General features: G+C 39.3%; 1 protein-coding gene across 7 annotated transcripts in view; it reads right to left on the bottom strand.

Annotated features, from left to right (window-relative positions):
• The window catches only part of LOC113065655 (plexin-A4-like), a 125,396-nt gene that overhangs the window by 73,300 nt on the left and 38,788 nt on the right, over positions 1-13,308 (bottom strand). For all 7 annotated transcript variants that reach the window (XM_026237102.1, XM_026237117.1, XM_026237124.1 and 4 more), the window contains one exon: positions 5,023-5,205. In XM_026237102.1, the coding sequence (XP_026092887.1) occupies positions 5,023-5,205 (183 nt within the window). The remainder of the gene's footprint in view (positions 1-5,022; positions 5,206-13,308) is intronic.

Below are 13,308 nucleotides of genomic sequence, written 5' to 3'. Positions count from 1 at the left end.
TATTTTTAGAAGTATAGTAGAATGACAAGCCTAAAAAACTGTCTATGCACCACTACAGAAGGATGGGTAGAATAAGCAAGAGGAGAACGAACAGTCTGAGTCGCGTCTAAAGGATAACGTGACCTTTTCCCCACCACCATCTACCATTCATAGACAAATTGAAGCCTTTTCCACCAGCCATCACCATCGACAACCTGTAATCTGAGCCGTCATCCTAAAACAACCCATCTCCACTGCCTGAACAATTTTACAGTGTCTGAATCGTGCCCTTTGAACTGTGCATCTCCTCAGTGGCGTCTCCAAGGGCCGAAGAATTCACTTCAGTGCACACCTTATGGCTAAATGCACAGAGCCTCATCAGATAACGCACACACTTCGACCCATCTACACACAGGCACACACTTTCCCCTCCGTCCTTCACGCAGTGCGCTGTCAGCCAGACTTCCTGTGCCAGGTCTGCTTCAAGGTTAGCTGCTCATTGTATTGAGTGAGTGGCTAAGGTTCTCTCAGCGGCAAGTGGGCCTACTGGATGCATTATCACCTCGGCAGGGGAGCTTATCCGGCCCTCCTGGTCTGCATGAGGCGGGCCACCGCGAATGCCTCACACGAAAGGATTAGAAGCCAATCAACTCTACCCCTGGCTCGACACGGATGCACTGACCGCAATTAATAGGTTTAATTTCACCCTTTTTGACATAGCTACTGGCCAAAAGAGAAGATACGGCCATATGGCCTATTTCTTATACGTGAACGCTGAAAGGCATCATGAGGGGTTTTTGAAAGGATAACGTAGATGTCAATGAGCAGAACTAAAGGGATTGGAGAGCTTTAAGCCAACATGTAAAATCAAATGTGGTGGCCACGTTACTGACTGAAGTCCTGTAAGTTGTTAAGAATTGGGAAACAGTTATTATTACACAACATGAATTTTGAGAAAAGAAAATAAACATGTCGACCAATTTCAACTGTAATCTTTGTAGTACTTGTGCAACAAAATGAAGGACATATATATACACACACATATATACATATATATATATATATATATATATATATATATATATATATATATATATATACAGTACAGACCAAAAGTTTGGAAACATTACTATTTTTTATGTTTTTGAAAGAAGTTTCCTCTGCTCATCAAGCCTGCATTTATTTGATCAAAAATACAGAAAAAAACTGTAATATTGTGATGTATTATTACAATTTAAAATAATGGCTTTTAAATTTATTATACTTTAAATTATCATTTATTTCTGTGATGCAAAGCTGATTTTTTTTTTTTTTTTAGAAATCCTTCTAATATGATGATTCATTATCAAAGTTGGAAACAGTTCTGCTGCTTAATATTTATATTTTTAAATAAAATCAATACTTTTATTCAGCAAGGATGTGTTAAATTGATAAAAAAGTGATAGTAAAGAAAATATATCATTAGAATATATATTATTAGATTTTTTATTTTATTTTGAATAAATGCAGTTCTTTTTGACCTTTTATTCATCAAATATATTAGACAGCTGAACTGTTTCCAACACTCATAATAAATCAGAATATTAGAAGGATTTCTAAATGATCATGTGATAGACTGGATGTTACATGTGACACTGAAGGCTGGAGTAATGATGCTGAAAATTCACCACACACATACACCATCTGTATGTGTGTGTGTATGTGTGTTTGTGTGTGTGTGTGTGTGTGTGTGTGTGTGTGCGTGCATCCATATATATATGCAAATACAAAATACAAAAGAGAAAATTTAAATCTAAATAAATGTAAAGCATAAATTCCCTTATTTGTACTAGGTACTAAAAAAAAGAGAGAGAGACATATGGGAGAGGGAGACCGAGATGAGTGACTGGATGAATGAAGAACAAGGGAGCAAGAGGGGACAAAGAGGTTCCAAAGTCCCAAAACCACATCTGGTCTGGGGGTCCGCCGCAGTGCCAGGGGTGCTGAACAACTGCTGCAGCAAATGCAGCAATTTGGTGTTTTCAGATCTGTGCTCTTTATGCTGACGACCATGTGTCTGTGTGTGTGTGTGTGTGTGTGTGTGTGTGTGTGTGTGTGCACGTCATAAAAATGTGTCAGTGTGATATTCTCTGGAGGGTTTAGTGTTTACTGCTTCTCTCTAGGGTTTGGCTACAGCTCTTTCTTTTAACGTGGTGAGACACAGAACATTCTGCCATTGCACCTCTTCTCGGAGACAATCACACTGCGAATGCTAACTACAGTTAGAGAACCACAGCCATGCTGAATGCTGTAAACCTTGGATTATCCTGTCCACATTTAAAATAAATACCTTGTGGGGTTTCTGCTGTCTTGTTCCACCCAAGTAATCCTAATAACAACATTTACATTCAGGAAATACTGGATTAAATAAAAACAATCAAACACAGCATTACGCACACAAAAGAGAGACATCTCAGAACTTTCTAGTCTCAAAAGGTCTTCATTATCTACGATGTTATAATTTTTTCCATTCAGCTGTACTGTTGAAACAAGCCACTTAAAGACCTCAATGAACCCGACGAACAGTTTTCCTTTTCTAAGAATGTGCTTATGTATTTCCAATTAAAGCAAAATTTAGGAAGGGAAAATTCTTTTTCAATAGACAATAAGCTTAATTTGCAACTTGCTAATCAGTTAAATGTGGTTTTAGAAGAAACATTCTCATTTTACAGACTGGACAAAAATCCGGTGCAGGATGAGTGATTTGTCTTATTGCTCTAATTTCTCAGAATAAAAAGACTGCAAATGTATAAATTGCTTAATGGATTTAGTCAACATTTTAGAGTTCATTAGCATGTAAATGCCAAAACTAACCAACACGCATCAAAAGCCACAAAACTCTCATTTTGATTTTATGGAGTCTCTTTGTCTCTTTCTCATGGAAGACCAGCGTTGCTCCAGATACTATTTACTTTTCGTGATGAGCTCATCTTCAGCTAGTAAACAATTGACTGAGTGTGACGTGCTGGCGGCCAATAAATCACCATGCAAAAGGGATGGTAATAAACTCATTTTCATTGATTAATGACTGCCAGAGTGGACTATTTTCTTGTTTTGTCTAAAAGGCAACAGTGACATCATCTGCTGTTTTCCCGCAGAGATCTGCAATCACTGAAATGGCAACTAAAAGGTTTCTGTGTGTGTGCATGGTTATGTTTTTTTGTCTGCCTGAAAGAAAACGTCACTGTGTTGTCTGTCTGTTCCCTGGAGATTTGTTTGGCTGCACACTTTTGTTCATATCTGCAATTTGGTGTTTGTGTCATTTCGTCAATGATAGTCTCTAACAAGACATGGATTTTTTTTTTTTTTTGTCTTTTTTTATTGGAATGGCCCTCAGAAAACATCCCTATTACCTAAAAGGCATCACTGAGTTGTCTCGATGCATCAGTGCTCCATCTCCAATTACATTAGTCTCAAAAGTATATTTTCGAATGGAGTTTGAAAAAGAAGCATGTCTAATTAAGCGGATAAAGGTCCATTAACACCAAGGAAAATAACTATTAAGATATCTATGACGTTTTAATAATCATCCTAACTCTATGAAAACAGAATATTTAACTACCAGTCAAAAGTTTTTGAACAGCAAGATTTTTTTTCATGATTTTTTTTTATTTTTATGAATACTCTTCTGCTCACCAAACCTGCATTTAATTTAAAATACAGCAAAACCAGTAATATTATTACATATTTTTACTATTTAAAATAACTGCTTTCTATTTGAATATATTTTCAAATGCAATTTATTCCTGTGATCAAAGCTATATTTTCAGCATCATTCCACCAGTGTTCAGTGTCACATGATCCTCCAGAAATCATTCTAATATGCTGATTAGCCGTTCAAGAAACAATTATTATTATTATTTTTATTATCAATATTTAAAACAGTTGAGTAATTTTTTTTCTGGATTCTTTGAATAGAAAGATCCAAAGGTAAGCATTTATCTAAAATAAAAATCTTTTGTAACGCACTACACCATTCAAAAGAGATATATATATATATATATATATATATATATATATATATATATATATATATAGTAAAAATGCTAAAACTTTACTGGTTTTGCTGTACCTTAGATCAAATAAATGCAGGATTGGTGAGCAGAAGAGATTTCTTTAAAAAACATTTAAAAATCTTACCATTCACAAACTTTTGTCCGGTAGTGTACATGCTCTCATAATAAACATAAAATTCTCACGTATTGGTGTGGGCACTAATTTAGTTATATTAGGCTATAGTTATCTTTCTTGGTGTGAACAGGCTGGAAAGTTCCAGAAAAGCATTTATCACCACCAAAATGGTTCATCTCTTTCCTTCTTCAGGGATGAAATTTTTGGGACAGGACTAGTCTGTTATGCCATGGATTTTCATCGACAGCCAGATCCAACTACAAAACACACCACCACAATAACAAGAATGCGTCAAATTGGAATCCTGCCTTTTGGCAAAGATTTGCCCGTCTGTAACGTCAACACCCTGGAGGTTTAGCACTTGAGAAAAAGAGAAAAATGATACTCTCATTCTCTCTCTCCCTGCCTCTCTGTCTGTCTTTCCCTCCCTTGCTGTCGAGCTCTCTCTCTCTCTATTTTAATGTTATTTTCTGCTCTGTGCAGTGTCTGGCTGGCCCTTGGATTCGTCTCAGACATAGCTCCTCTGAGGCACAGTAAGAGAAGAGGGTACCGGGCCGAAAGCCCCTGCACCGCGTCATCCAATTACCCCCGACAGCCTCTGCCTGTGCAGGGATTCCCATGGCCCTCTCTACATGCATCAGACACAATGGCAGAAGACTGAACTCACTCGATCTAACGTTCCTACAGAACGGGATGTAGTGGACCACGCGTTGATCGTCTCATGTGTCGTAAAATGGTCAATGTCAGCAATGACTACACAAGACTTGCTAGACCTCTGAGGCTTTTTTTTAGAAGCGCACAGCTGCGATGCAATCCTTGGATCAGTCAACTTGGTGGTTTTTAACTCTCCTGCAAAAGAATCACGAGTCCTACCTTTTTCAGCCGACCGCCTTTGGTCCCCACAAAGGCCAGAGAGTGGTTCTTGTACACGTAGGCGATAACTGATGTCATTTTGTCATTGGATTCGGAGAACAGTGGAATTCCGCGTACCATCTCCGAGACGCCGAGTGGGGCGTTCATATCCAGACCACAGAAGTTGTCATCAATGGTGAGGAGCTAGAAAGGAGAATGATAAATAATGTTTAATTCATCTAGAGTAGATCTGCATGAGACTAGTCAACTAATCGGCTCGTTGAGTCACTTCTAGTTTAGCAGAGAAATGTGATGAACATTAGCAAGGATATTTGCTAATAGAGCAAAGCCATTTCTGTTTTCCTTTGACTAGTTTATGATGCAACATACATGTTCACTGGATTATTTGCTAGGCTGCTTCACAGCAGATACATCATTGTCACTTCTAAGCAACAATTCAGCCAGTCATATCTTAAATGGGGTTGTAAGGTTTATCTGATATAACACCAAGTGCATTTATCATTTCAGGTGGAAAAGCATCTTTAAAAAACATCTTTTAAATGTGGCATTTCAGGTGATGCCGTGCGACTTTATGTGACATGTAACATATGGCTGGGAAAGTTGCCCGTGTCAGCCAGAATGGAGTGATTTACAGCTTCTGATATAGAAATAATAATTTGGTAATGCTTCCATATTTCAGTCTGCTGCTAGGGCTTTGGAAACAACGGCATCCATTGAAACAGCTGCACAGACCTCAGGATAAAATGTCAAACAAATCGAAAGCATGATTAATGATGCCCAGGGCTTTGACTCATTGAGGGCATGAAACCTTAACACTTCTCAAGCGCTGCCAAATATGATACGCTCACGGCCTTTAATTCATTCATGAGTGTCTCCTCAGGCTCTGATAAGGCCTGCTCAGAAAATAAAGTTTGAATGTTAATTTAACTGATTTATACATATATATAAAAACTCCCAACATCAAAACTGAGTAACTTGCTCCTGAAAGAAAAATCAGCAACATATTCTGTAAACACAGAAAAAAATTAATTTGACACAGATTATGCATAATGCAACATTATAAAACTTAAATAATGTTCTTTTATTTGGTTAAAAGTCAGAAAAACTAACCAGCAACACACACAGATTTGGAATATTTCTGTCAAACCATAGGGGACCAAAAGAAAGAAAGAAAATTTGTTAATCTTATGTATACCTACATGTTTGCATTATAAAAACCTCCACTGTTTGTGTATCATCTATAGTAGTGTGACCTACATGGTGATGTAAGGCACTTTAAAAGATCTAATTTCACTCTGAAAGCATGACCCGTAATTGTCCATCATTACCTAGCCTAACAGGTGTCTCAAACTAAAGCAGTTTAGCATTAATTAGCATTAATATTTCAGTTTTTAATGGCATATACTCTCAATTGGATAATGAAATACGAGACAGCTTGAGCTGCGTTTTGCCCCCAGGCACCAACCCACAGCACAGTCTCCAGTGATGAAGTAGGTGAGGGGCAATCCTGAGTGATCTTCTGGATGTACATTATCACTCACAGACTATTTGTGTATGTACTGATATAATGTGCATACTCCCTTGATGAGAGTTCAATTACATCTGAAGTAGCATTTATCTTGATGACAATGACTCCCAGCTAATGTTGTTTTAAAATGCAGGCCAAGGGACAAAACTATAGAGGACCAACCTAGGAGAGATGCGATCAATCAAGTGACCGGATGGGTCTTTACATCCCATATAGCAAATGTCTATTTGCCAGCGGTCAGGAGATACAAGACCCTTCATTAAGCAAATGGAAAACAGGGACTGTCTCTCTAAAATGGCGGTTTATGAGTGATTGGCCAAATCGATAGCAAACACCGCACTCAATTCTCAGTTCACTCAATACAAGCCGGAATGAAGAATAAATAGAGAAATGAAGGAGAGAGTAGAGAGAGAGCGAGAGAACAGGGAAATGTTCAACGTCATATACGTTTTCCCCCTCTCTCTCTCTCTCTCTCCGCAGATGTCTGACCTTTAGAAATGTTCTGCTGTCAGCCAAAGCACTGCGTGCCGCTCGGCTCGCCGATGCCAGCCCAGAGTAATGGTGCTCATTTCTAGTGCACGGCTCTTGTTAGAAAGCCGCAGCTACATGAAAGATCGGTTTTCTGCAGTGTTCGTCTTTCTGCAGATGTCTCCTGTCCATATTGGGGGCCATGAATCATCGCGGGTTGTTGAGGCAGCAGCAACCTGCTTTTATGTGCGCACCTGCTTACACACGCAAATAAAAATAAAACTCGACCACAATCGTGGCCTCCAGCACCCTTCATCCTGCTTACATGGGTCAAAATGTGTAAAGGCCCAATGCAGCAGAGTGGTAGCAACAGCTACAAAGACTTGTCACCTCTGAGATTAAGAAAACGGAGCTAAGAATAAACACAATGACAGTCATAGCTGTGACACAGACTAATGCCTTTTGGCATTGTGGATATTTTATCAGAAAGCCCAGGCCTTTGTGTGGCAGGGGACATATGCCTGTGACACACACTTGGGGGGGGATGGAGCATGTGTCTCGACGTCTTCTCATTGGCATATGCCACGATATTTCTGGCAAGGTGAACAACATGCCAATCAGACCCTATGTGCTGCAATCTAATGAAATAGGCTTCCTGTCTGTCAGCCTTTCAGGAAGCAAACACCTTTTCATTACCTAGCCACATAAACATGACATTTCCTCTCTCTCCCTATCTCGATGTAAATAACATCTCTCAACACCCCATGCGCGAGAAGGGGACGTCCTGCCTGCCACCCTCCTCGGCTTGTCCATGCGCTCCGTTTCTCTGCCTTTTATACTTTCTTTTCCTCTACCACTGCCTCGCTCGCTCTCGGCACGGAGCGCACGAACAAGCTGCTGCATTATTGGCAATTTCACGCTGCGCGTCTGAAGGTGTAAAGGAGAAGGTGGGGAGGAGAAAGAAAGGAGGCAATGGTTTGATGAGTGCAACTAAAAGCTTCTGGATTGGCACAGGCGCCATTTTTTCATTTGAACTGGTTCCAGAGAATGGGGAAGCAGAATCAGGTCATTCGGACCACTCACTGCCTGGCTACGTCCTGTAACACAAAGGCAGCTCTCTTTCCTAGCGCCGGCGTCTCTGTGTCCCTGAATAGTAAGACAACAAGTGAAATCCAAGCTTTTTCTTTAAAAAAAAAAAAAAAAAAAAAAGCTTTTTCCAAGTCTTTTTGTCCAAACTGAGCACATAGGGGACTAACCTTGAGCATCTGGCACAAGTAGTAAAAGGAACCCTGGTTGCAGGTCTGGGGCACGAACTACACACTTATTTAGTTCAAAAAACACCTTTTGTATTCCTCACTGTTAGAGGAGAGGGCGCAGTTTTTTTTAATGCACTATTAATAGATCACAGTTTTATCAAAATGCAGTTTATGCAAATAAACCCTGATCAGTGCAGCGAGTGTACATCATTCAGATGATGAATCGGCTCTTCAAGAGCTAATTCTGCACAGTCATATAATTACCCTTTCAGAGTCTTTCCTTTTCATGCTCAAGTAATATCTCACCCAGGGATTGTTGTTAGCAACAAAGACATTATTTCCCACAAATCTCAGCTCCATGTTCGACGTAATTATATCAACACTCAATCAGCACGGAGAACGGCAGTCCTTGTGCTCGCACAATCCTGCGGCATTTAAGAGGTTGTTTTTGTGTCCGTTATGCATTTGATTAGGTGCATTCTCCACTTGCTCGGTCTTAATGGTTTCTATCAGGGTAGAACGATTGATAGACAATCAAGCTGGCTCTCCACAGAGATGAACCTTTCGGGAGAACAGCGTAATAGCACTCTACTAAGGATGCACAAAACCAAAGAAAAATTCCAACTTCGCCTGATTGGTGGGTTGCCTGAATAACTAGCTGACTGTTTTATAAGAAGGTCCACTTTCTTGCAGAGTTAAGCTCACTTGGCTGTAACTTTTTAGTTAAGTTCTGCAGGAGAGTGGATCTTGAGGGCCAGAGTTGTCCACCCTTGATCCTGACAGCAAATGGAGCAATTTAAGACAATTTAAACTCTGACTGTTTTTAACTTGACAAGTAGGGAGGCATGACCATATATCAAAAGATGTTTTTTTTTTAATTTATTGAGAGATCTTGAATCATCTTGAACACTGTATTCAGCATTATAACCCTTCCCTACACTCCATCCTTCTGTACCTATCTTTCACTCACACTTGTCTTTCACACCACTCTTTTAAATTAAAGGCCTCATCATCTCTGTTTCCATCCTGCTGTGGCCTCTACCCAGTGCTGACTCTACTAGAGAACTAGAGAATAAAAAGATGTGAGTGATGAATATCGCACAACTATCTGCACGTAATGACATTAAATGACTTAATGACTGTGAACCCTTTCGGTAAGAAAGAGATTCGGCATGCTGCCGCTTCCATAGCAAAGACCTCCATTTGAAAGCACTTTACTAGTATTATTTGATCCAACATTGGCCTTTTCTGAGCAATATCACTATTTCCTACTGAATCTTCGTGCTTCAAAGAAAATGTCAAAAGATATCAAAATGAGAGTTAAAGATAGAAAAAAACAAACCCTGAAATCGCATCGTATGGCACTACGCTGGCGTAAAGATATACAGTGGAGCTCAACATCTAAATACAGCCACAGGACCGGATTTTCACAGATCTGTGATGGTATCTCAAAAGCAGATGAGTTGTGAAGCCTTCTCACATCTGCTCTACACCTCCTTGAGCTTCTTTAAACATAGATATAACAATAAAAATAAAAATCATCTGCAATACCTACCTGTAGTAAATGGAAACTGTCCAATTTACGTGATTAAAACATTATGCAAAGCTCAGGAGACCAATCAGGAAAGAGTCATTTGTTTGATTTGGTTGAGTAAAGCTTTGTGACAAAAAAAAAAAGCATTCAGCAGATGTCAATGATGTCACCGCATACATCATTCTTTGTGGATCAATGAAACCCCTGGGATGTGAAACGTCAGCACTTATGAAGAAAGAGCTTGTGTTTGCATTTGTGTGTTCTTAAGCCATTGTCTGAGGTCGTGTTTTGGATGGATATAAAAAAAATTCATGCATTTATGAGATGCTGAAGGCAGGTTATAATTGCACATTTTGTTTTCCGAGATCTCAACTGTCAGAAGCTACCCAACGGAAAAAAGTGTTTGTATATGTACTTGAGTACACATTCCCACATGTCAACATGCGTGTACATGCATGTGTAGAACTAAATAAGGTTTATGATGGCTCCAACGAATGAGGAAAAGGCAGTAAAATTGACGTACTGCTCAAGAAACATCCAACAAGTTCTAGAGCGCATAACCTTTTCACATCTACATGTAAAGTGAGTTTAGTCTGATTAGGAGATAACGATCTTATGATGGATTATGACCTTTGCTGGAGTAGTTACAATGGGAGATGTAATTACTGAGGCCAATAAACCTGGAGATCGACTTTAATGAATGGAAATGCACTGTGCACAGTGTAAGCGACTGATTAAAACCATGTCACACCGTCCTATAAAGTGGATCTCCCAGAAAGCGTCACCAAAGAGGAAACTTGGCAAGGAACTGCAGCCATATTAATGAAAAATCAAGAGATCTCAGGGGGACTGCAGTGTTTCAGACTGATAAGCTTGCATGTTCTCCAATTCAAAGGTGCACTCATTAATTTTACCTACATTTCACACAAAAATGAGGCACTGCTCGCACAGAAGTCACTTTAAAACCAGCTTTCTGTTGGCCAACAGAGTGATTTTGCATTAAATTTAAACCCATTGCAAAATCTGCATAGAAAAATCTTTCTCCCTAATGCCCTTATTGAGAATAGCACACTTTAGAATAGCAGCATTATCTGAAAACGGTTGCTTTTGTGTAACGCTGCATGACAGTATAAGTCCAACATGACTGCCGGATCAACGCAACACAGTAATTACAAAGCGCACCTTTAATGGTGGGGTGGGGGGGTATGACTAGCAGTTGGAAACTAACGAGAACTGACAGCCACTTCGATAGAATGAGTTCTAAAAAATCTGTCTAGGAGGGTGAAAAGCGCTAATTATTTGGCAATAATATGTAATGAGCATGCAGAGACTGACAGCTGAAGGAAAAAGCCTATAGCCTGATTTTAATGACTTATAATTGAGATGATTATGAATAATAATGAGACCAATCTTAATTTAAAATGTTCTTATCTCTCTGACCGCAATGTCTCTAAAAGCGAGGATGAGGTTGAGAAAAATGCATAAATTAACCAAAAAAAAAAAAAAAGATTAGTGTTTGCCGCCCTTGTTTGCTTGAACACCAGGAGACGAGAAGCCTGTATTTACGGTGCCAGACTCATTTTCACACCATTTCATTCTGCTGACATAGGGAACATGGGGCGCTGGCAGATTATTTTTTATAGGTCAGATGTCAACAAAGAATGATCTGTAGACACCAAGACTTCCACACTGATACATTCATTATGTGTTACTGCCATGCACATTTGTATCATCACAATCACTTTGAAATCATCTTCTCCCTTAATAGGATTTGTAACTGACACAAGATATAAAATCTCAGTATTAACAATAATAATATTATTAAGGAAAACAAACCTGAAGCAAACTGGCACACAAGACACCTTAAAATATTTGGCCTCGCAAAAACAGAACAATAGAATTAACTTGTTTTTGTTCAAAATAAAAAGCATGGCAGGCATCACAAATCAAACCCATACACTTTTAATGCCTTTTGTTGTTCAGGTTTGAATACTCCTCTGTCTGGGTCCAAAGGCACTTGGGAAGTCTGAGAGATGTTTGGCACAACCAAAGCTACAGTAGTCTTGAGCGAGCTTCAGATCTCTGCCTCTGCATTTGGATTCCCCTTCAGTGTCTGATCTTTAAATAGCAGCACACAGCTGCCAGTTGTAACCCTGTGGGAGTAAAGCTGTGAGCATGACTTATCGAACCCTGGACTTGGGATTAAGAGAACACGGGCCTGACTTCAAATCTCATTAATGCACATCTGCTTTGGGCAAATAATACGTAAACTGACTATTGGGGGAGAGTGGGGATGATAATATCTATTACAAATAAATATTAGTTTTTTGTACATAATTAACCGAAGTAGAACAAAAATCTAAAATAGTAAGGCATGGGAAATAATTAATAGCTCATGTCACATGTAGTGGGGCATATTTCAAAGAGACACAATGTCTTCTTAATGAGGGTGACAGCATGACCATTGTGTGTGACACGCCACGCCTCTGTGTATGTGCATGTGAGATGACTTCATTAACACCATCTAGAACGATTTAGTCGAAATCTGTTTTAATGAACTGATGAAGATGGGTAGACTGTCTGACGTAGTGAAACGCACACCCTTTCTTTTGTGAGTTTGTGTGTACACGTCATGTTTGACATTAACAGTGCCCCTTCATACAGCCTGACTGCCCTAATGAGCAGTAGGGCTGCTCATCTGTTCATTAATTGGGAAATAACACACACCAAGAGAGCTTGAAAGGGTCAGCACAGAGTACTGCTGCTTCCTCTGCAAATACAATTTCTTACCATGGTAATAGGGGTGGAACGGTTCTCGGGGAAAAAAATCGAACCGTACGATTCTCCACACAAGGTTAGGCAACGCACTAGGACCACAGTTTAACTTAAATCTTACAAAGCATCTGTAATATGGTTTGCTATAAATAACATAAAACAAACAGGGTTTAGCTGTTTCTGTTAAGGGATGCACATTCTGGCTTCTCAATACATTACTACAGCAGCAATGAAAAAATAAAAAAAACGTAGGCAAACCATTCACTCTTGTACAATGCGAGTGCTGTATGCTGGAATATGAGCAGTCATTTATTCCGTCATCACCCAGGTGCTGATAGCGCGTGCAAACACAGGTGAGACCTGAACAGCACACATTGACATTGATATCGGTGTTTAAGCTAAAATCATGTAAGCTTTGGCAGTTTAAGAGCTCGCACACGCGGTGAGAAGATTTGCGCATATACTCATCAGAAGTGCACAAACCAGTGCCTCAAAACTCACACAAATATTAAGCTCTCATTGAAGTACTGTGTTTAAATGGACAGATTCACACAAAAATAATGTCAAAATGCCTGTCTTGGTAAGTATCCTACAGCAGACATAGCCGGCGGAACATACAGTCTCAGTGGTGCAATTTCTGTACCTAAAAACTAATATTAGGCCTACAAAAAAAAAAAAAAAAATCAATTATTTTATTTGTATCTTTACTCTACTCTATTGCATTT

This window comes from Carassius auratus, chromosome 4 (assembly GCF_003368295.1).
Source record: "Carassius auratus strain Wakin chromosome 4, ASM336829v1, whole genome shotgun sequence".
Classification (NCBI taxonomy): domain Eukaryota; kingdom Metazoa; phylum Chordata; class Actinopteri; order Cypriniformes; family Cyprinidae; genus Carassius; species Carassius auratus.
The sequence above is the reverse complement of the archived record's forward strand: the minus strand, read 5'-3'. Positions and strand labels throughout refer to the sequence as shown.